Raw genomic sequence first — 23,121 nt, 5'->3', positions numbered from 1 at the left:
GGGTGAATGATGATTATCAGTAGGCCGAAGTTAGAACACAGAGGTCTTCAAAATATTAATAAGATGATACTTTAAGCATTTCAATAACTCACCATAGTTTATTCAATTTGTATGGTAAATAAATTATTATAGTTTATTTATAGTTTATTCACCATATTTAATTGATGTTAATAAGAATTTAAATTATTTTTTTCTTAATAACTTGAAAAGCCTTTGATGGATAGCAAACAAAATGAAACTGAGCAAATAAGTATAGTAAGTATATAGTAAGCATTTGAAATGTGGGAACACATAAATTCTTTTATTTTAAAAAATTTAAACAGTTTTTTTTTTAAGATTTCTAAATAGTGACCATTAAGTATGGCAGAGGATGACCTGGCTATTTTTGACTTAGATGAAGTGCTTCTTTGTCCTTTCAGCATTCTTAGTTGTCACTTGGTGTTCTATGTTCTTTTGCCTCCTCTGAATCTTCTTTCTGCTGGGAACAACTACTTTTATGATCCAAAGGATTGGACCTAAGGCTGAAAAAGCCAGATTAGTCCAGCTTTTCCATTAGGAGTCCCTGTGAGTCTTTCTTCTTCCATCAGAAAGGTTGTCCTGGCACTTGGCCTCATTCTGCCACTCTCTACTGGTATTTGAACTTACCATGCTATTGACCTAAATGGAGGCACTAAAACGCCTTTAGTAAACTTTGTAGACTTTTCATTCTTTTATAATCAGTCTACTGCAGGAGTCAAATGATTTCTTTTTTTCTTTAGGAAGAGATGGTCATTTTTTTCCTCCAGAGAATTATTTAGGCCATTGAGTTTCAAACTCTGCTCTATAAAGACATAGGAGTTCTGTGGCATTGTTTCAGGGGTGGTCTTGATGGAAGAAATAGGGATGACCAGGAGATCCCCTTAGTCCACCACACCAAATCCAATTAGAGGCATCGTGATCTTTGGTTAAACTTGTAGAAATTTATTTGAAGAAAGCTTCTTCTTAGTAAAAAGGAAAAAAAAAAGTTTGAAAAACCCTTTTAAATCATTTAAATCAGTGATAAGCAATCTCTGTTCATTTATAAACACATTTGCCATGAGCAAAAGTCAGGTTTTTTCTTGAAGGCTTTTTGTTTCTTTTTCTTTATATGAGGGAAGGGACTATGTATGATAGATCAAAGACCGGGTCTTGAAGTTAGGCAGGCCTAATGTGGGTCTGTTGTCACTCTTTACTAATTTAAGAACACAAAACTGGATTCCTTATGTTCAATTTTAGCAGAGAGGTTTTAATCCTTACCCCCCATTCCCATACTAATGAGGTAATGATCTGTTGAGAAGATGTACTAACGATGAGGTCTCCAAGTGGAAAGTGGTAATAAATATGTTAAAACTTGTCATTTATAATCTCTTTCAGGAGCATCTCATGTCATTCCTTTGTCCTACTAGTACGATATAAGAAATATTCCTTCTTCAATGTAAAAACTTAGTGTCAGTAGAAAGAAGATAATTATCAGCATTGTTTTTGTTTCTTAGACTGACAAAAGAATAGCCATTGGGTATAGTGTCTCTGAAAATAGCCAGCTCAGTCATGTTTCCTTATCATGAATTTACAGAACTTCTTTGATAATAAACAGTTTGATATCTAGAAATTTGATTACTTACTGTGAGCACAGTGAAAGGTACCCTCAAGGCTTCTAAAATAGTACCTTTAAAACTGATGATGGCACTATCAGCCTAGAAATATCTGTGTTTTAGATGCTTATAGTACCCTAAAACTTAACTTTAAATCTGCATTTATTTGATAGATTGTACATGAGCTTCAACTTTTCACCTTATGTTTTCTTTAGTCGTAGTACATAATAGTGGTAGGGATTTTTTATTTGCTTTCTTGCCCAGGTGGCTGTTTGCCAGCAGAAATAGTAAACTGATACAGACAGAGTGCAATGATGAGAAACAGGCAGTGGAAAACTGAAAGAAATAGGAACTGCTGAAAAGAAACAACAACAGAAGAATTGGAAAGGAATACTAGAGGCCAACAAGGTAATATGAGATGGAAAGGAAAAGGAAAGGAGAGAAAAATCCCCAAAATGCTTTGGGGAAGGAAAGAAATAAAAGGTAGAGGAATTATACATTACAGTTAGGAGGAGGCAAAAAAAAAAAGAAAAAGTCAGAGATAGAGCTTTGTGGAGCTCATACAGATTGCTTAAAGATGTTTTTGCCATTTGTTAAATTATATTGTACCAATTAAAATATTTCTATTACTATGTCAAATTAGGCTAATTTTTAAAAAACTAGATCTATTTTCTTCTTTTTAAATCAAATACTCTTCCCCACTAACTTCATGTTAGGTTTCCCTTTTGTTTCTAGAAAGACAATTGTCAGAAATAAATGAAATTTTAAAATGTCCTAATGGCATTTTTGGTACCTCATATCTCAATTTTAGAATAGTGGCCATAGTTTTTCATAGATCCAAGTTTACTTACTCAAAGTTACCAAACGGTTCTAGTCAATCAGAAATGAGACCACAATTGCTAAGTAGTAGCCCTCATTAATAGATTATTTTACTTTCTTTAAGAGTTTATTATCTAAGACCTATGTTGGCAAGAAGAAAAACCTTTTTTATTTTTATAAATTACTTGTTAACACAAGCTTTACTCTTCTTTTTCCCAAATAAAGCCTCTGGCCTTTTTCATTTCTGTCTGTTCTATAACATAAAAGTTGGAGGTTGCTTGAGATATTCTCTACTCTGAATTTTTGCATGTTAGTTGCAGTTAAATATATTTCTTCTCTCTTCTGAATTTTCTTGGGGAAAAATATATATATTCCTTGATTTTACACTGAAAAGTTCTCTTCCTGACCTGCCTCTTAATTAAGGTAGCATTCATTCATTTAATAAACATATTCTAAGAAATACTTCCCAGTTGTGCTATATATAAAAAATACAGAATGAATGTAACATTAACCCTGTTTTCAAGCAGCTGAAAATTTATTGCTTGGGAAAAACAGAATAAAGAGAAATTCCATGGGGAATCAGTGAAGGTTTCAAAGACTGTGTGAGCTTTGAAGTGGGTCTTGAAGGCTGAATAAAAGTTCGCCTAGTCAAAAGGACACATGATTTTTGTGAAAAATGATTTGTGTAAGCATTAGAACTTGCTAAGCATCTAGAAAGAGGCAAAGAATTAATTTTAACTCCCTGACTTGCTAGTTAATTGCACAACAGTGTCTTTCTAGCTTCACTGGTGCAGAGGTATTTGTTAACTGTTGTATTAGAGTTTAGTCAGATAAAAAATCCCTGTAAATAGTGTAAGGCATTCATTATTGGAATTATTAATAGATCTTATTCAATTGTGGGAGCTGTTAGGTCGTCTATGTAAGTCTGTATAATTGTGCCCCTACTTCTGGTGCTAGCTGTGAAGTGAGCAGGGCCAGCAGTCAGCACATGAGGTTGGGGAGAGTAAGACACACTGGAACCCACGAGGGCAAAGAGGAAGCATGTCTCTAAGCATCCTGCTTTGATGATGTGGGTAATCTACAGAAAAGCTAGTGCATTCTGCCATGGGGCTGCATAGGAACCTGGTTCAGAAGTGGGAGAAGCTGAAGGTCCTGTGATTCCTGGAGTTGCTGTGGGCACAGCTGCTGTCCTCTGCCTACAAGTTGAGCCAGTGGATCTGTAACAATATGTGTGTACACCAAGCTACATGTACCTTCAAGAAGTTTTGACAATTATATAGGTAACAATATCAAGATATAAAACATTTCTATTCATCCCAGAAAGATTCTTCGTACTCCTTGAGAATCCATTCATTCCCTTTACCAAAGGCAACCATTTTTCTCATTTCTTTAACCCTAGATTAGTTTGCCTGTTCTCAAAGTTCATAAAAATGTAATCAAACAACATGTACTCTTTTATCTGGATTTTTTTCTCTCAGTGTAGTGTTTTTGAAGTGTATTCATACTGTATCTGAATCTTATTCCTTTTTATTGGGAGAGGTATGGAAGCAGCATCTTTGCTTTGGGACTTACTCCCACTGTTTGGACAAGAACATTTACTTGGAAGTGCTTGAGTAAGGATGGGGGCCACTATATTATCTCTGTAAGAGATGCCTCTTTAGAGATATCTTTTTATCTACTGCTTCACTTTAGGGTACAGAAACTTCTCAACCCTACAAGGTCCAAACTGCTGAATTTTAAGTAGTCTTAGGTTATAATCCACAGGCAGAGAGCCTTCCTTCACAGAGCTGTGTTTCTTCCATCTCTGTGTCCAAATTCCCCAGACTTTTCCTGAGTTTTCTCTCATTAACATACACTAACATTTTGAGATTTTCTTCTAGTTACCCTAGAGTTATGTAAGCATTGTTAGGATATAGTCTGTCTTCCAAGATATCCTAAACAATGATTTTATTAAATGTTTTGGTATGGCGTAGTAAGGGTCACTGGCCGTGTTAGAGTTCTTCAGAGAAACAGAATGGATAGGATGTGTGTATGTGTATATGCACACATATACATAGTCATGCGTCACTTAACAACAGGGATACATTCTGAGAAATGTGTCTTTAGGTGATTTCATCATTGTATGAATACCATAGAATGTACTTACACAAACCTAGATGGCATAGCCTATTACACACCCAGGCTGTATGCCTATTGCTCTTAGGCTACAAAGCTATACAGCATGTTAACTAGGCTGAATACTGTAGGCAATTGTAACACTATGGTAAATATTTGTGTATCTAAACATAGAAAAGATACAGTAAAAATATGATATATAAGATAAAAAATGGTACATCTGTATACACTTACTGTGAAGAGAGCTTGCAGGACTGGAAACCGCTCTGGGTGAATCAGTGAGTGCTGAGTGAATGTGAAGCCTTAAGGTATTACTGTACACTACTTTAGACTTTATGAATACTGTACCTTTAGGCTACACTAAATTTATTAAAAAAAATTTTCTTTCTTTTATAATAAACCTTAGCTTACTTTATCTTTTTTTACTTTATAAACTTGTTAGTATTTTTTAACTTTTTAACTCTTGTTATAACACTTGGCTTAAAATATAAACACATTGTACAGCTGTACAACAATATTTCCTTTCTTTATATCTTTATTCTATAAGCATTTTTCTATTAAAAATTTTTTCTTGTTTTTAAATTTTTTTGTTAAAAAGAAAGACAAAACACACATAAGCCTAGGCCTACACCGGGTCAGGATCATCAAGATCATTGTCTTCCACCTCTATGTCTTCTTTCACTGGAAAGTCTTCAGGAGCAGTAACACACATGAAGTTGTCCTCTCCTATGAAAATGGTGCTTTCTTCTGAAATACCTCCTGAAAGACCTGCCTGAGGCTGTTTTACAGTTATTTAAAAAAAATCTTAATTTTTTTTAAATTCTAAATTTAAATTCTAAAATAATGATAAAAGTATGGTATACTAAATAGGAGGCAATTGGAGTTTTTCAGCTCTATTATAATCTTATGGGACCGCTGTCCACTGTTGATCGAAATGTTATGTGGTGCATGACTTTATATATATAGAGAGAGATTGACTTATTTAAGGAATTGGCTCATGCACCTATGGAGACTAAGTTCAAAATTTGCAGGGTGGGCTAGCAGGCTGGTGGTCCAGGGAAGAGCCAGTGTTGCAGTTCAAGTGCAAAGGCCATCTGCTGGAGAATTCCTTCCTGTTCCAGGGAGGTCAGTCTTTCATTCTATTCAGTTATTCATCTGATTAGATGAGGCTCACCTGAATCATGAAGAGAAATCTGCTTTACTCATTCTACCAATTCAAATGTTAATCTCACCAAAAATAACCCCACAGACACACCCAGAATAATGTTTGACTGAAATATCTTGGCACCATGGCTCAGCCAAATTCAACCAAAAATTAGCTCAGCCTTCACACTGGCTTTCTAAACTGTAGTGGTTTTGACATTGCCCTCTTACCTGCATACTTAGCTAGTTCTGCATTTAGATTCTGCTAAATAAATCCCACATGTGGCACCAAATTCAGTATTCGTTAAGACAGTTTTTCTTCTAATATCACATAGAAAGAGATCCAAAATAATAGAGACTTAAATAAAAGTATGGGTAGGCTTCCTAGAATTATCCTGGCAATCAGTAAATTTCCAGATCCCACAATCATGAGGGATCCAGGCCTAATCTTTGACCTCACAGTGGAGAATAGCTATTCCAGTGTTTGCTGTTTAATCTGCATTGCGACTAGTAGGACACAGAGTGAAGGAGCATAATTCAAAATTACTTCTCACATCTCATCAGTCAGACTTAGTCATATTACTACCTTTATTGCAAGGCAGTTTAGGAAATTAGCCTGAGCTGCCCAATTAAAAATCCATTACTACAGAAGGAAATGAGAACAGATATTGAAGAATAATTAGAAGTGTCTGCTGTAAATTGGAAATTCCTTGATCAGGTAATGTTGGAAGATGCAAAGAGAAGGAACAAAAAAGTCCTTTAGCAAGAAAACCGATCCGAAAGATTTTACAATAATCAAGAAGTAGATGACAAAGTCCTTAACTAACTGAATGGGCGGGGAACAGAGATGTGATGAAATTTGCAGATATTTTCCATAGAATAGAATTTGGTGATTGGCTCTGGAGTGGGAAGGAAAAAAAGGTGTCAAGGATAACTGTGGTTAAGAGCATGAGCTGTAGAGCTATATTGCCTGGATTTTAATACTGGTTTGGACACTTTCTGAATGACTTTGTACAAGTTACTTAACTCTCTTCCTTAGTTTTTTCATCTGCAAAGTGAGAATAGTAATTCATGTCTCAGAACTTAATTGAAAGACCTAATGAGGTAATATCTGTAAAACACTTAGTTTTAGGAAAAAAGGTAAACCAAAGATAAAATTCTAGCGAGGACTGATATTTAAGGATAGAAAAAAAGAGGAAAGGTAGATTAGAAGGCTAAAAGGGGACTTCACAGAATTAGGAGATAAACAAAGAGAGAGTAGTGTCCAGGAAGCCGAAGTGGCAGCAAGTTTCACAAAGTTGAGGATGAATGGCAGAAAATAGGTTTTTAATACAGGCTGGTTGTGTACTTATTTTCTTGTTGAGGAAAACAGGCTTCTGAGGAGAACAGTACTTTTATCTACATTTTAGAATTGTGAAAACGAAGTATGGTTAAATGAATTACCAAATTGTTTGGAATTTGAACTAAATACCAAATTATTCCATATTATTTGAAATTTTAACGAATTAACTACTTCTGAGTTTCTAACCCTTGAGTCTCACTGATTAAAATTCTTCAAAACTATCATTTAAATGCCAATCTGTGATGAAGAGATTCAAATTATGTCTCTGCATGAGGTATTTGTTTTCGTCCACCTCATCATAAATGCTCTACAGCAGCATTTTAATAGGTGGGAGTTGTATGCTCCACAAAAGGACTAGTAGCCAACATACTCGGTCATTGCTTCAGATCTGTTAATTCTTAGTTTCTGTATGCTAAAAGTGCCTAAAGGTATATAGTTATTTTTTACCTTCAATGAGTATTTGAGACAATTGGGATGATAAAATATATGCATGTGGTGTCTTATGTCTTATTGCCCCAGATTCCATACTTACTTTAGCAGTTGTAATATTTGCTACAGGGTATTTAGCAGTGGTAAAGCTTGCAGTCCTTCTCCTGGTATTAGATTAGGGTGCATTCTTTGTGCTACATTAATTAGCTGTGCAACTTCAGGCAACTCAGAGTCTCTGTGACCCTTGGTTTGATAAATTGGGTCTATTTACCTTGTACATCTCACCTCGTAAGGTTTTATTAAGACTATGTAAATGAAGTGCTTTTTAAGTAAAGCACCAAATAAACATAAGGTGATATTATTACACTCAGTTAACATAGGAATCCACATCTTATTTGATTCCTGGACCAAATCCACATTCTCTGTTATTCAAGAAGATTGTATTCTATTCTAAAGAAAGAGTACAAATTTTCTTATGGAGGAATATGTACTGTGTGTCCAAGGTACTCTGGAAGCATTTCACCTTTTCAGTTTTGGACTTAGTTTAACTGTCTTTTGGGCAATGAGATAAATAGATGTGGCTGCCATACGTTTTTTACATTATTAATTATATAACTGTTTTTCTTTTCTATATAAGTTGCAAGTAGCCTTATAAAGTAGGCTTATATAGGATATCTGAAATATTAATTGAATGTTAAATGGTCCCAATGGACCAGTTGCAGGATTGATGCTCCTATGCTTATTTTAAGTTCTTAAAATTACCACAAAGTTACTGGATTTTAAAAAATATATAATGCTAGAATTTCTAGGGGGAAAAGCCTGCTAATATTGTGGCATTGAAGGAATCTTCAAATCTATCTCATTTGATTGTTTCCCTTTGCCCTTATTTACATCCGACGTAATGGTACTGTTGTCTTGATGCTTTAATGGTGAGGTAAGGGATGTGAATAAAGATGCGTAAATATATTAATCATAGTATTTAGCTGTAGTCTTAATTTTTAAAGATTAAATACATCTATGATTCCTTTATTTCTGCACCAGAAATTGTTGTAGGCAAAACAGTGACTGTAATTTCAAACTTGTTACAAGGATGACGTGAAAAGAAATTGTTTATGTCCTGATGGTAAGTCATGGGAAATTAATAAAAGGGGAGAGAAAAACACTCTCTGTTTTGGTCAAAAGGTGGCACTGTTGCTGTGCTGATTGTTCTTTTCTGCACTTTGGGCTCAGTCCTTTTTAAATGCAGAAAACAGTTAAATTTAGTGATCTAATTAACACTGACCCTCCCAACAGAATGCCAAATTTTCTAATCAAGCATCAGAAGAATGGATCAGAGAAAGGGAATTTATATTTTTTAAATGCATTAGGTTGTTTTAATAGTTATTTATAAAAATAGCATTCTATGTTTGAGACTTAGAGATTTGCCATAGGAAAAATAGGACACCCTGCATCATGTCTTAAATTTTGGTTAAGTTTTGAAATATTCTTTCTTTGGAATTCTAGTAGCTGTCAGGGTTTCAAAACATTTTAGGTTTTGTTTATTTTGTTTTAGTTTTCAAGGTCATTGAACTGATGCTATCATTAAAGTAATACTTTTTTTTCTTTGAAGTATTAAAGTCAAATAATCATTTTTATTTTCCTTGCTCACTATAGTTTACTGGGTAATAGTTGGAAGGTTTTGTGAACTAGTCTGGATATGTAAAGGTGATCTCTCTTTTTGTGCTGGGAAAGCAACATGTTCTCATCTTGTTTCTGAGCCAGTGTCTTAAATGGCTCTTGAGGCTTGATTCTGTTTTTCTCTAAGCAAATCTTTCAAGGACGGAGAACTTCAGTGAAAGGCAATACATTAAATTTTGGAAAAGACAGAATGAATGCTTTAAAAAATGGCTTTGTTATTGATTGTACAAAGTGTTTACTAAAAATACACACAAATCAAAACACTTGGGTGGCTGGGGGAAGGAACCCTTGGTGTATTAAGAGAACACAAAACAATCCAGTTTTTCTTCTTACCTTATATTAGAATAAGAAAACACTGGTGAACTCCATCATATAGACTGCTTATTAGTAGATTTGCCTATCTCATGCTTTTTAAAGTTAACATTTAAATGATTTACTTGTAAAAGTAATTAAATTAAGCTTTTATTATGTAACTATGAGGCCAGTATTACATATAGATATATTAAAGAGGATATTTTGTGTAGCTTTGCAATGTAGCTCATTTGAATCTAAAACACAGGCTCAAAATCTTATTCAAAACCTTTAAGTGCAGATGTGTTTTAGAATTCAGAATTTTTTTTATTTTAAAAAGGTAATAGAATATATATTCGGTATATGATAAAACCCTTCCTGCAGTAGGATGTGGAGCAATAGTCCATAATCAAACATATTAATACTTTTTGAGCAAAACATATGAATAATTAAACCACATGAAGTAAGTCTCAGTTGTAAATAGCCATATATCAGTTTAGGTCAGATATTGAGACCAAAGGAAACTGCCATAACTTAATAAAAAAACCTGTAGGTTTCAGAGCTTTTTGGATTTCACAATGGAGCATAAGGGATAGTAGACCTGAAGTACAACTCAAGAATATTCTGTGAACTGCCAAAAATCTATCAAGGATTTTGTGTTTATAAATGAGGAAAATTTAACATTATGTTCTATACAATGGTTTATTTTTTAAGAATATGTTTTATTTTGTTTTTAGCTGCTTCATTAACTATGTGGTTCAAACACAAAATGCATTTCAGCCTATTTGATAATACACTGAAAGACAACCAAAGATTTGGGGAAAGTTGTATAGCTAATATCTACCATTTAACAACAGGGTTTCTGGAATACATTCTGTGTCAAGAAAGCTCTCATTCTTTCTTTCTTAGGAGTACTTGGGGTAAAAGCATTTCCCACTGTATTTTATGCTATATTGTTAATCAAAATCAGCTTTGTTTCCTACAGCAATGTTGTGAGAGAGAGTCTTATTTCATATCTCAAGTAGAGTTTAAGCCTGATCAATGCTTATGTGGGAAGCTTCTGAGGGGAATATATATGTTTCATATATGTTATGAAGAAGTTATATTATGTGGCAATTCTGCTTCCTTTAGAAGTACATCCCCTAGTGAAGACTAGTTGGTTAATGAATGCAAAAATGCTGTTAGTTAGAAGATATAAGTTCTAGTATTTGATAGTATAGTAGGGAAATTATATTTAATAACTTATTGTGTTAATATATTTCAAAATATCTAGAAGAGTTGTAATGTTGCCCACATAAAGAAAAGATAAATGTTTATGGGGATGTATTTCCCAATTACCCTGATTTAATCATTATAATCGTATATATGTATCAAAATACCACCTGTACCCCCAAAACATGTACAATTATGGTATATAAATTAAACAAAAGAAGTACTTCTCCCAGCTCTGCATTATAGTTGGACATTTTGTACTGAATAATATGTAACACCCAAGATAATGTTTACTAGTTCCCATTTCAGAATATTAGGTTAGCATTCTACCTAATCTGATCGAATAATACTTTTGGTTCTACTGTTAGTTAGTCATGACATATTTTTCTGACTTCTACTTTTAAGTATTATTAGAAGGCTCACTGTTGTTATTATTATAGGTCAGTGGTAAATAATGTCAGTCTTAATACAACATGATTTGTAGTAATTTCATGCAATATAATTAGTGGTTACAACACAGGTGAATAATATCACATTACTCAGGATTTTGTTAAACCATAAAACTTAAGAGTCATTGAAAAGCCAAGGAAGGAGCCATGGCTCATTTGGAGAAGGTTAGCATCAGATGCTATTATGCCAAAATGGATGTTGTTTTAGTTGGTTGTTTAGTTTTTCTTCTTTTATTAAACAAAACAAGAATAACTTTGCATGGCACAGAAATTTACTCAAGCATAGAGAAAAATCCTTTTACCTTCTACCAGACCCCAAATCCAACCTGTCTTTTTTTTTCCTTCTCTAATCCTGGTTTGTCTTTTTATGTAGTCAATACCACAGCTTTGCCAAAGTTTATTAGTATTATTCAAGTTTCTTTAATTCCTAAATGTCTTTACCCCTCCAGAATTTTAAGTTTCTTAGTGGATTGGTTAAGACCCACCAAGCAGTGTGTTTCTTCTGTTCTGATTGAATCATTCCTTTTTCTGAAACGGTCCTTCTCGCACCCTACTATCTAACTGTTTTACAAATACATATATAGTTCTCTGTTTATGATTTGGATAAAACCTACAACAATAATTGCTTGTTTCTTATGTACTATTTGAAAATATGTGTGAATTCTTATGGAAGCAGATGATTTACTCTACCTAGAGACCGCTTTAGTGGATAGGATACTACATATTTAGGTACGTATATTTTAGGAGTATATTAATTTTCACTTAGTATATAGTAAAAGACATCTTTTAATTTGTATTGGAAAACCAAGACCAGAAGTATTGATCTTTAAATCATTGAATTAATCTGATTATGGAGCTGTTGAATGTTCTAGCCTTAAAAGAAACTATTATGTATATTGATAAATTCTAATTATAGAGATCATTTTATATTTCCTACAAAGCTAGTGGTAGACCTCAGTATGGACTGGTTCAGTTCATGAGAAAAATGTCATCTGTGGCATAAGATAATTCTCAGTATAGAAAAATCCTAGCTATAAATTCTGGGAGCAAGTACTTGCAGATTGCCTGCTTTCCTTGATCTTTGAATACAAATTTATGGTGCTTTCAAAATCCATAACTATAGAAGCAAAAGGATAAAAATGATATTTAAACAATAACCAGCAGCTGCAAAACAGTAACAACCATTTGATAGGAATCCCTAACATTTTGCTCTAGGGTTTTGAGATTAACTCAATTTGTTAATAAAGCCTTTGTATTAACACACACAGCTTTTTTTCTTTAGAAATTAATGTGGGCAGTTGAGTTATACCGACCTAATTTTAGAAAGATAAATTATGAATGTTAAAATGAAAACAAAGCAGAAGAATCAGCCAACATTGGGAACATTATTAATTTAATTTAAATTAATTTAAATTTGCATTAAGCCAGGAACATATTGTTTGTAAATGATGAGGCTTCTGTGTACTTTTGTACAATTTTAATGAGGAAGAATCATACTTGATTAAGCATTGGCTTTGCTAATTGAGGAACTAGGACCAAAATCAGTCCTTTTAATGGGAGTTTAAAAATATCTGCATTAAAATACTGCATTTATCCCTTCCACAATAATCCAACATTTGTAAAGCAAATCTTATACTTATTGCTGTAGTCAGTAGAAAATGATCCAAAATGAGTGTAGTTATAACTTATACAATTTTAGTGTATGTCTTAGTGTGTTGCTGTCAAAACAAGAAAAAAGCCATCACCAAGTGCGTTTTAGTTGTTTCCTATTGCTGCTGTAATGAATTACCACAAACTTAGTGGCTTAAAATAACACAAATTTATTATCTTTACACTGCTGGAGGTCAGACGTCCAAAATGGGTCTCATGGGGCTAAACTCCAGGTGCTGGCAGAGCTGTGTTCCCCTTGGAGGCTCTAGGGGAGAATCCGTTTCCTTACCTTTTCCAGCTTCCAGAAGCAGCCTACATGCATACCTTTGCTCTTTGGCTTTGGCCAGTAGTCCTGTCACTCCAACCTTAACTTCCACCATCACATCTCCTTCTCTAACTCCCCTGCCTCCCTCTTTCATGTGTAAGAACCTTTGTCATTACATTGGGCCACTTGGATAATCCAGGATAATCTCCCACCACAGGAGCCTTGATTTAGTCACATTTGCAAACATCCCTTTGTCATGTAAAATGGCATATGTCTAGGTTCCCGGGATTAGGATGTGGGCATCTTTGAGTGATCATTATTCTTCCTACCATGGGGTGTTATCCCTTAACATTTCACATCTATGATGTCTAGATATGAGCCTTTTCTATTTTTGTGGGGGATATTTAGAGGACAGTGAAAGGTGAGGAGAAGATACATATACAAGGTTTTTTAGAGACTAAACAACAAACACTTATGGGTAAGTAGACCCTAAGTGGCAGACACCCCCAAAATATTTTTTATTCAATAAATGAATACATGGGAAGTATTGAAATTCTGGATACCATAAAATTTTAGTTATCTGGGACCTCAGGGAATAAATTTCCTGGAGAGATTATCCCTTAACAGTCAAAATTTTTTAAAAAATGTTTGTAACTGACCTCCATGGGAAAAGTTCTGATATTCTCCTGTCAAATCTGCCCTTTAATTTGTATTGTTATATAAATAAAACTCATGGGTAAAAAATTAAAAATATAAATGAGCTTCTAGTGAAAAGGAACTTTCCCTTGCCATTCCTCCCTCTCTTACTCCTCAGAGGCAATGACTTCTCATTATTTCTGTTCCTCATTTGTTCTCAGGTCACCCTCAAATCTCTAAATAATATGTTTATCCTTTTTTAAAAAATGTATCAACTTTACACATTGACTACTGACCTGTGGTTAGGATTAATCTCACTTCCACCACCCTTCTCCCGTGTCACACTACCCTGCACCCTGTAATTTCACACTGTTCTCAGTTTCTCCCTGAGTCAACTCTGGAACTTGTGTACACTCAGATCTACATTTCTTGTTCTGCCAGTGGTGGAAAGTTTCTCTTATACTCACTTCAACCTTTATTCTCTTTTTCTCTTTATTTCTCTTTATTCTCTTTTTAAAAATAATTAGGAACTATCTCTTGGTTTCTCCTTTCATACAATAAGAATATTTACTTGTCTACCCTGCCTGCCATGTCTCCCTCCCTTCTACTTTCCACTGGCGTACAACTGTACTTGTACTTTTACATTGTCAAGGTTGATAGTATCCTGAGATTTTATAATCTACTCTGAAACATTACTAAGATCATCCTATGGAGTGATTTTGAACATTAAAGACCAATAAGTGGTGTATATTGTTTACTTCTGTAAGTATTGTCTACTGCAGAATGGAGGGATATGTTAGAATTAAATTTCCTTTTCTATTAGTTCAATGTCATGATCAGAGTGCCTCTGAAAGGCACTCCCTTCACTGCTTTCCTGTGTTACATTCACTCTTTTCTGGGTCACATTTTTCATCTTTCTTGATTTACCTCCTCATTTTGCTAGAGTTAAAATTTCTGAGTCATCAGATATCTGTAAGTTTCTGTATTCCTCCTACATATTTATCTGATGGGTTGGCTGCAAATAAGATTCACTTTAAATGGCTTTTTCCCAGGATTTGGAATGTGCTATTCTACTGATACCAGCCTGATTCCTGGACTTTTAATAGGTGACCCATTTTTCTCTCTGGAGGCATTGAGCATCTGCTCTTTATTCTTGAAGTCCTAAAATTTAATAGTTATGTATCTAAATATGGGTGTTTTTCATTCATCAGAGGGTTGAAGTTTTTACAGTTTTCAACAAGACCCTCTACCTCCTCTTCCTCTTAACTTTCTGATCTCATCACAAACTACCATCCCCACTCACCTTGCTCCAGCACACTGGCCTCAACTTTCCTTGAACATGCCTCAGGGTCTTTTCACTGGCCATTCCTGTGGTGTGGAATGCTCTTCCCTGGGATATCTGCTTGGGTCACTCCCTTACCTCCTCAGGTCTTTGTCCAAATGTCACTTTCTGAAATGGCATCCCATTCTAACTGTCTGATTTAAAATTGCAATCTCCCAGCCATCCAAGCATTCCTAATCCTTTCTTTCTGCTTTAATTTTCTTCATAGAACCTATACTTAATTGCTTACTAAGTAAAAAATATATGCAAACATACACATATGTATGTTTATACATATATATTCATATATATGTGTATACATTATGTGTATACATATCTGTATTTATGTTTGTATATGTATGTGTTTCCGTATTAAATATGTATGTATATACTTTGTATTAGTTTGCCAGGACTGCGTAACAAGATGCCACAGACTGGTGGCTTAACTACAGAAGTTTATTTTCTCACAGTTCAGGAGGCTAGAAGTTTGAGATAAAGATGTTGTTGGGATTAGTTTCTTCTGAGGCCTCTCTTGGTAGCTTGTAGGTAACTATCTTTACCCTGTATCTTCTTCATATGGCCCTCCCTCCGTAACACCGTGGCCAAATTTCCTCTTCTTGTAAGGTTACTAGTCATACTCAATTAGGGCCCACCCTAATGAACTGCTTTTAACTTAATTACCTCTTTACAGATCCTGTCTTTAAGTATAGTCTATAAGTACTGAGAGTTAAGATTTAAACAGATGAATTTTGGAGGGACACAATTCAGCCTATAACATATTTATTTTTTATATTCTGTATTCCCTAGCTAGAATGTAAGCTTCATAAAGGTGAGGGATTTTTTTCTTGTTGGTCTGTTTTGTTTATTGATATGTACCCAACACCTGGAACAATACTCAGCACATAATAGATGCTCAACAAATAATGATGAATATGCTAGCCTCTTAATAAGTTCTTTCAATCTGAAGAACTCATATTTTTTTTCTTATCTCTGGAAAATTCTTTTATTATTTCATTGATTCAACTCTCACTCCCCCAATTCTTTATAATATCTTTCTAGCACTCCTGTTAATTGAATTTTGGACCTATTTGATTAATCCTCCCTGTCTCATTTTCAGTGAATCTATTATTGTTCTACTTTTTGGGAGGAGTTTTCTTTAACCTTAATTCCAAATACTTCTATTAAATATTCTTTATTTTGGGAAATATATATTTAATTTCTAAGATCACTCTTCTTAGTCCTTTTTCATGGCTTTTTGTTACTGTTTTATGGGTGCTGTATCTTTGCTGATCTTTCTGCATTTATTAGATCTTATTTCTCTTTTGTTCCCTGAATTTTCTGTTTCTTGCTGGGTCATTTATTTATTATTGTTTATTTTGTTCTTTTACTTCCACATTGCTTAAGTAGTTTTCATCCTTAATTATCTTGCAATCAACATATTAAAAAATGCTTAACATCTCTAAATCATTAGAGAAATGCAAATCAAAACCACAACGAAATATCACCTCACCCCACTGAGATTGGCCTCTATCAAAAAATCCCAAAACAACAAATGCTGGCGAGGATGTGGAGAGATGGGAACACTCTTACACTGCTGGTGGGACTGCAAATTAGTGGAACCTCTGTGGAAAAGAATCTGGAGATACCTCAAAGAGCTAAAAATAGAAATACCATTCGCTATCCAGCAATAGCACTATTAGGCGTCTACCCAAAAGAGCAAAAGACATTCTATAATAAAGACATCTGCACCTGAATGTTTATGGCAGCACAATTCACTATTGCAAGGATGTGGTTATACATTTTTATTTAATAATGAGACAATAAAAGTACTAGAGGTTTATTTCAAGGGTGAGACCTTTTTACTTGTTGATACTACTTTATGATCAGCTAGCTGTTACTCTGGAGGCTTTCTTCAAGGTACAATGCAGAGGTCTTTAAATTGGAAGCCAACACCTACAGTGGCTGCCTTAGGTCTCCCCAAATAGGCTATTCAATTTGCTTAGATAAGAACTTTTTACCTGGTTGCCCAACTCACAATATATGGGAGAATGGCATCAATGGTTTCTTATATATCATTCAATTAATATCTTTTTTTTTTACTTTCACTTCCATTGATTCAAAGACATTATTCTATAGTTTACCCCCATCTTCCTACTTTTAAAAGGACAAAACAACCAACCAGTCAAAAACACACTCTCTCTGTCTTTTCCATGTTGATTGATCTTATTGTCATTTTCTCAGTCATCCAGGGATAAGTTAGAGAGGGATAGGTGTAATGCTAGAAAACATCCAAAGTTATTACCTTCTAAGTCAGAGTAAGATTAGCTTCAAGTATGTAATCTTCTTGTGCTCAGACCCCCTAGTTTCCTTTTAATGTACCTCACTAACCTGCATTTTTCTGATTACACACAGGTCTGCAATTAAGGCCTTACGTCCTGGAGGTCTACTCGTGTACTCTACATGCACACTTTCCAAGGCAGAAAATCAAGATGTAATCAGTGAAATTTTAAACTCTCACAATAACATCATGCCTGTGGACATTAAGGGAATAGCAAGGACTTGGTCCCAAGACTTCACATTTGCTCCCACTGGCCAGGAATGTGGGCTCTTGGTGATTCCAGATAAGGGCAAAGCCTGGGGCCCAATGTATGTAGCCAAATTGAAAAAATCATGAAGCACAGGAAAATGGTGACATGAATTTTGGAAATTATGCTGATGTGTTATTATATTTATTTTTCTGAGCTTACTACGTATGAATATTTAAATAATTATGCAGTCACTTTCTCTGGGTCTGTTTGGAGTCCTATTTATTTAATGCTTTAGCATCTCAGAATCTAGGCTTGAGAATCAGGTGTATTTTTTTCCTAGAAATATATCTGTTGCAGTGATTTAAGGAGGTGCAGATGGTGTTTGTTCTGTATAATAAATCTTCTGTCTTTTACTTGGCATTTTATAGTTAAATTAATCAGAATACATGGTTTAATGCATAAAATGTTTAGAACTACAGTCTATCCGTGATGTTGGTGCTTTGAACCTTTAAAAATGCACATTTGCTGTGATTCTTACTGTTTTCATCCTTATCAAATATATAGATTTGTCAGTTTTTCCCCCCTTTTTCTATAAGAGCTGATTGGTATTCTGAGACTAACTTTTTAAACAGCACTATTTCTAGTTCTAACAAAATGGGTTTCTTATTTGTGAAGTTGTTTTCTGTTAAGGACTATCTTCTGTTTACTATAAAGGTCAGTGACTCTATTGACACCCGCTTTATTTCCCCCACTTCTTTTTTGTATTCACAAATACAAATTGAAAGGCTAAATTATGTTGAAAGGCCTTTAGAACAGCAGATTCACATGCACATGTTTGACTTTCGACATTCAGCTTATAGAATAATGGAGTCTATCCAGCAGGCTATAAAGCAAGTACTTGAAACAAAACCAGAATGATTAATAACTGCAATAACTGCACTATATTTGGAGAGTTTTGTTACATAATTGCAGTCATAATGAGCGCTAGAGAATCTGATTATCTTACAGTTGCAATCTGGAAGAGCTTTTTATTTCACTTTGTTATAAAATGTTACATGAGAGTATGATGTCACATATTAATATAAAAGAGGGAGATGCCTAATGAGAGTGGATTATACTATTACCAAAACCCAATACCATTTACTAAGTGACTTTCCCTATTTACATATATCCAAGGAATATTTTGTATACTTCTTTATATGTAGTTAGGGTTTTAGCCTCAGTTTGGGATCATGCATTTTCTCCAGAAATTACTTAGAGTCCAAACGTATTTTTCCAACTATTAAGAAAAATTATGCAGAGTATTTCAAAAGGCTATATCTATTTGGAAATTAGCTTTTTTTATAAAGAAATCTCTGTTTATAGAAATACAAAATTCTGCTGAAGCCAGATACTTTTGAATTGTTCATTACATTCTGTGCATTTAGAGTAGAGACTATTTGCTCATTAACTATTTTTGTTTTGCAAGCATGTGTAACTGGGTTCATATAATTGGAAAGTTCATAGGAAGAATATTTTTTCTGTACCTTCATTCTATTAACCATTTCTTTCTTTATATTTAACCTATATGTTTAGAGTAAAGCTAGTTCTCTTAGACCCATCAAATATATTGAGTTAATACTGAAGGTTAATGATGATGGAAAAGATTTTTATGGTTTTTTAGTTTGTTTATTTGTGCTTATTGGTTAATTTTTTTAATTTGACATTTTGTCTTCAGATACCATAGGTTTAAAAAGTGGATTTCTTCTGTATAGGTTAATTACAGAGTAAATTTTTGTGTACTTTGTTGAATGTCATTATTTTCCCCATATAATGAAATGAAGCTTAACCTGAATACTTGGTGTGCCATTCAATTAGACTTTCCTATGATTACTGAAAAATGCATATATGTATTTATATATATCATATATATCATTTTATTAACAATAATTATAATGAAACAGCTAACATGTATTTAACATCGACTATTTGATTATCTTTTTTGATCTTTAAAACAAATCCAGGAGTGAGTATGATAAACCCCCTTTTGTGACTGAGAAAACTGAAGCTCAGTGCTATTTGTAGCTTGCCAAGGCTACACTGGTAAGTAAATGGTAGAGCCAAGATTAAAACTGACTCCAAAGCCCAGGCACTTTTGCCTACACTGTGCTGCCTCACAGAGTATAGGTTATAGAAACACTCAAGATTAACAACTAGTTTTACCCCTATCCTTCATTGTTCAGTTTTTCACTTTTATGCAATGACCTATTCCCAGGGCATCAAAGGATTAATCAATACTGGGGAAAAACCCTTTGAAATAGTTCAGGACATGTTCTAAAGGAGTACTCTTGTGATTTTAATACCCAGAAATCTCCCATGGAGGTGTTCTGTGCCTTCCTTTTCCTGAAGATGCTGAACTGAAGAATGGAAATTTGGAGGAGATTTGCAGTGTCAATGGAAAAGCTAGGAGTAATTGATATTACTTTCTGTGGCCTTGAGTTACTTTCAAAATAGATTTATAAAAATTTAGGTTGCTTACCAACACATTAACTTCTCCCTGCCATCAGCATGCTGAATAGCTACTAGTTTCAGAAATAGACTATGAATAAATGTAATGCATTTAAATGGTTTGTACTGAATTTTTTATTTTATTTATTTTTTATTTTTTATTTTTATTTTTGAGACAGAGTCTCGCTTTATTGCCCGGGCTAGAGTGAGTGCCGTGGCGTCAGCCTAGCTCACAGCAACCTCAAACTCCTGGGCTTCAGCGATCCTACTGCCTCAGCCTCCCGAGTAGCTGGGACTACAGGCATGTGCCACCATGCCTGGCTAATTTTTTCTATATATATTTTAGTTGGCCAGATAATTTCTTTTTTTTTTTTTTTTTTTTTTTTTTTAGTAGAGACAGCATCTCGCTCTTGCTCAGGCTGGTCTCGAACTCCTGACCTTGAGCGATCCACCCGCCTCGGCCTCCCAGAGTGCTAGGATTACAGGTGTGAGCCACCGCGCCTGGCCTGAATTTTTAAAGTATCAGATATTATCTGTGGTTTGAAATCAAAGTAGCCTACAGTTCTTTATCTTATTTTATATATATATATCCATATAGCCTTATACTCAAGATTGCGTATTACTCCTTTTGCAATATTGCGAAAGATAATCCTTTCATATAGTGTGGGTAGATATAAAATAATATTAATAGCTACCTGAGCATTTGTTACATGACTAAATAATAACAAATCTGATAGACTCTTATCAAAGAGGGCTTTATGCCTGGGAGGTAAGCATCAGATAACCTGCATAGACTAATGCAACTCATCTGGAATACAAAGAGAAAATTGGAACCAATACCAATGTTTTTATTAGATGCCAAGAAGTCCTTTGATGCAATTGAATGAGACTACTTGTGTTATGTGTTAGGTAAATTTGGCTTTGGGGACAAATACAGCAGATAGCACAATTTATTTCAACACTCTTATGTGGTTCAAATCAATGGTTTACAATCTTCCTTTCCCTACCTTATTGCTGCAGTGGGGAGGGAAATAAGGATGATGCCCATTACTGATGTTACTCTTCAGACTGACATTGAAGCTAGAATATCACACAGATCCCGTGGGCATTTGAAGAATATTCGGAGGAAGGTTCACAAGTTAACTAATGTATGCAGATATTCTACTACTTGTGCTAAAAGCTGTAACAGCATCTGTCTTGAAAACATTAAAGGTAATGTCAGAATTTGGAATGGCTTCAGACTGCAAAGTCAATGGGAAAGAATCAAATAATATCTTGACGGAATAGTTTCTGTTAATATTGTTTAGGGTATGACATTTAAAATAAAATAAAAACTTTAAAAGAATTGATATGAGATTCTCATTAGGGAATAAACAAAACATTTAAAAATTGACCTGTAATTCAGTGCTAAGTTTTTTAAAAATAGGTTTTATTAAATCTAAGGAGGAATAAAGCCTGGTAGAGCTTATATACTGTTTTAAAATTTAATTTGTTAATTCAAATGTTAACTCCATACCTTTCTGTAACTTTTCACAAATGAAAAAAGTAATTTCCTTAGTCATGTGAGACCATATAGTCATGTTGAAACCCGGTGGAAGCATATGCTGCCTTAGGGAAAGGACTGTTCGCTCCATTGGAAACCATTTAATGGTATACGTCATGACTCAATTAAGCTTGCTATGGCTTGTCAAAAGGAATTTTCCACTGCATATTGCTATGGAAGAGCCTATTACACACAAATAATGATACAACCTAGCAGAATCAACAGACTAAAAATGTATAGTCTATTGAAAAATAAGAAACAGGACCATAGCACCCGGCTTCTTCCTAGTTCTTAAGAAAAAGTGGAAATAAAATTGCAGACAAAGAGGGATTACCAGTGGTAAAAGGAAAAAAGGGACTGAGTTTATATCAACATATAATTAGTAAGTTATAGAGAAAAAGATTGTTTAGTTAGTAATCCAAACAAGTTGTTAATAACCTTTCCAAAATGGTAAACCTTTCCCCACAAGGGTATTAACAGTAATCACTGGGGTGAGGGACAAAGGAATGAGAGGACGGGAGGAGTTGTGCTGGCTCATGAGTTGATGTTAGCAGGGAAAGGATTACTAAGGGCTCATAGCTCAAAGCTGTCAACTTTCAAGAAAAGGGAAGGAGGGATCTGGTGGTGACAATTAGCTCTGATGCCACTGCTATTGTTCTGTGTGGTATCTTTAGCCATGAATAGCCAACATAACTAGTTATCCCACATTTCTACATGATATACATTCCTCTTTAACTGATCATAATAACTTCAATATAAGTGCTAGTTTATAACAAATGTGTTTAATAAACACAATAAACGTATACAAGTCAAACTACCTGTGTTCTTCAATAAAAGATTGCTTTGTGTTATATCCTAGTACAGGTAATTTCTGTTAAATCTTCTATGTAAAGCTGTAGCTATGCACATAGATGCCTTATTTTCAGCTACCCAGTCAACCTAGCCATAAAGAGTTAACACAGTAGGTTCTTTTTCCATCCCATATTATTGAGTTGATAGAAGCAATTTGATGTAATTTCAGAAGGGATGATTTTCAAATGAGGAAATGTCTAAGTGGAATCTAGGACATCACTCTGGGGCAGGGCCTATATTGAGTCAGTCAAGCTTATTTCAGGAGCAAGAGACAGTATGGTAAGGCATGAAGGGTTTAGTATGCACTGCCAGGAAGCACATTACAACTCCCAACAAAGTTGAGGTGTTCGTCTATCTGGTCACATCCTATATAAGCTGAGGACCTTAGTCTAGTTCCTATCTTCTCTGTAAGAGTTTTTGCTACCCTCCAGGCAGAATTCAACATCTCTGTGGAAAACCTATCCAATATCCTAGCTTCCTGGTTCCTTGATTGTCTCTCCTTCAAAGGCTTTTGTCTCCATTATCTTTAGCAACTCACGCTCCTGGGCATCCCTAGAACCTGGCATTATCAAGAGCCACACTCCAATGGACCTTTCCCCATGATGGAAATGTTTGATCTGCCCTATCCAATATGGACAGTGGTAGCCATGTGTGGCTGCTAAGCACTTGAAATGTGGCTAGTGTGACTGAGGAACATAATATTTAAATTTTAATTAATTTAAATGTAAATAGCCATACTGAACCATATTAAA

The 23,121-nt window shown here is 34.5% G+C and overlaps 1 protein-coding gene across 2 annotated transcripts in view; it reads left to right on the top strand.

Annotated features, from left to right (window-relative positions):
- The window catches only part of NSUN3 (NOP2/Sun RNA methyltransferase 3), a 99,532-nt gene that overhangs the window by 49,883 nt on the left and 26,528 nt on the right, over window positions 1–23,121 (top strand). Inside the window, exon 6 of one of the 2 annotated variants that reach the window (XM_045540437.1) lies at window positions 17,372–17,951. The exons of the other annotated variant lie outside the window; for it this stretch is intronic. Coding sequence (XP_045396393.1) covers window positions 17,372–17,633 — 262 coding nt within the window. The 3' untranslated portion in view covers window positions 17,634–17,951. Of the gene's footprint in view, window positions 1–17,371; window positions 17,952–23,121 lie in introns of those variants that run through there. 2 annotated transcript variants of the gene reach the window in all.

This window comes from Lemur catta, chromosome 1 (assembly GCF_020740605.2).
Source record: "Lemur catta isolate mLemCat1 chromosome 1, mLemCat1.pri, whole genome shotgun sequence".
Taxonomy (NCBI): domain Eukaryota; kingdom Metazoa; phylum Chordata; class Mammalia; order Primates; family Lemuridae; genus Lemur; species Lemur catta.
This window is presented reverse-complemented; position numbering and strand designations above follow the sequence as displayed.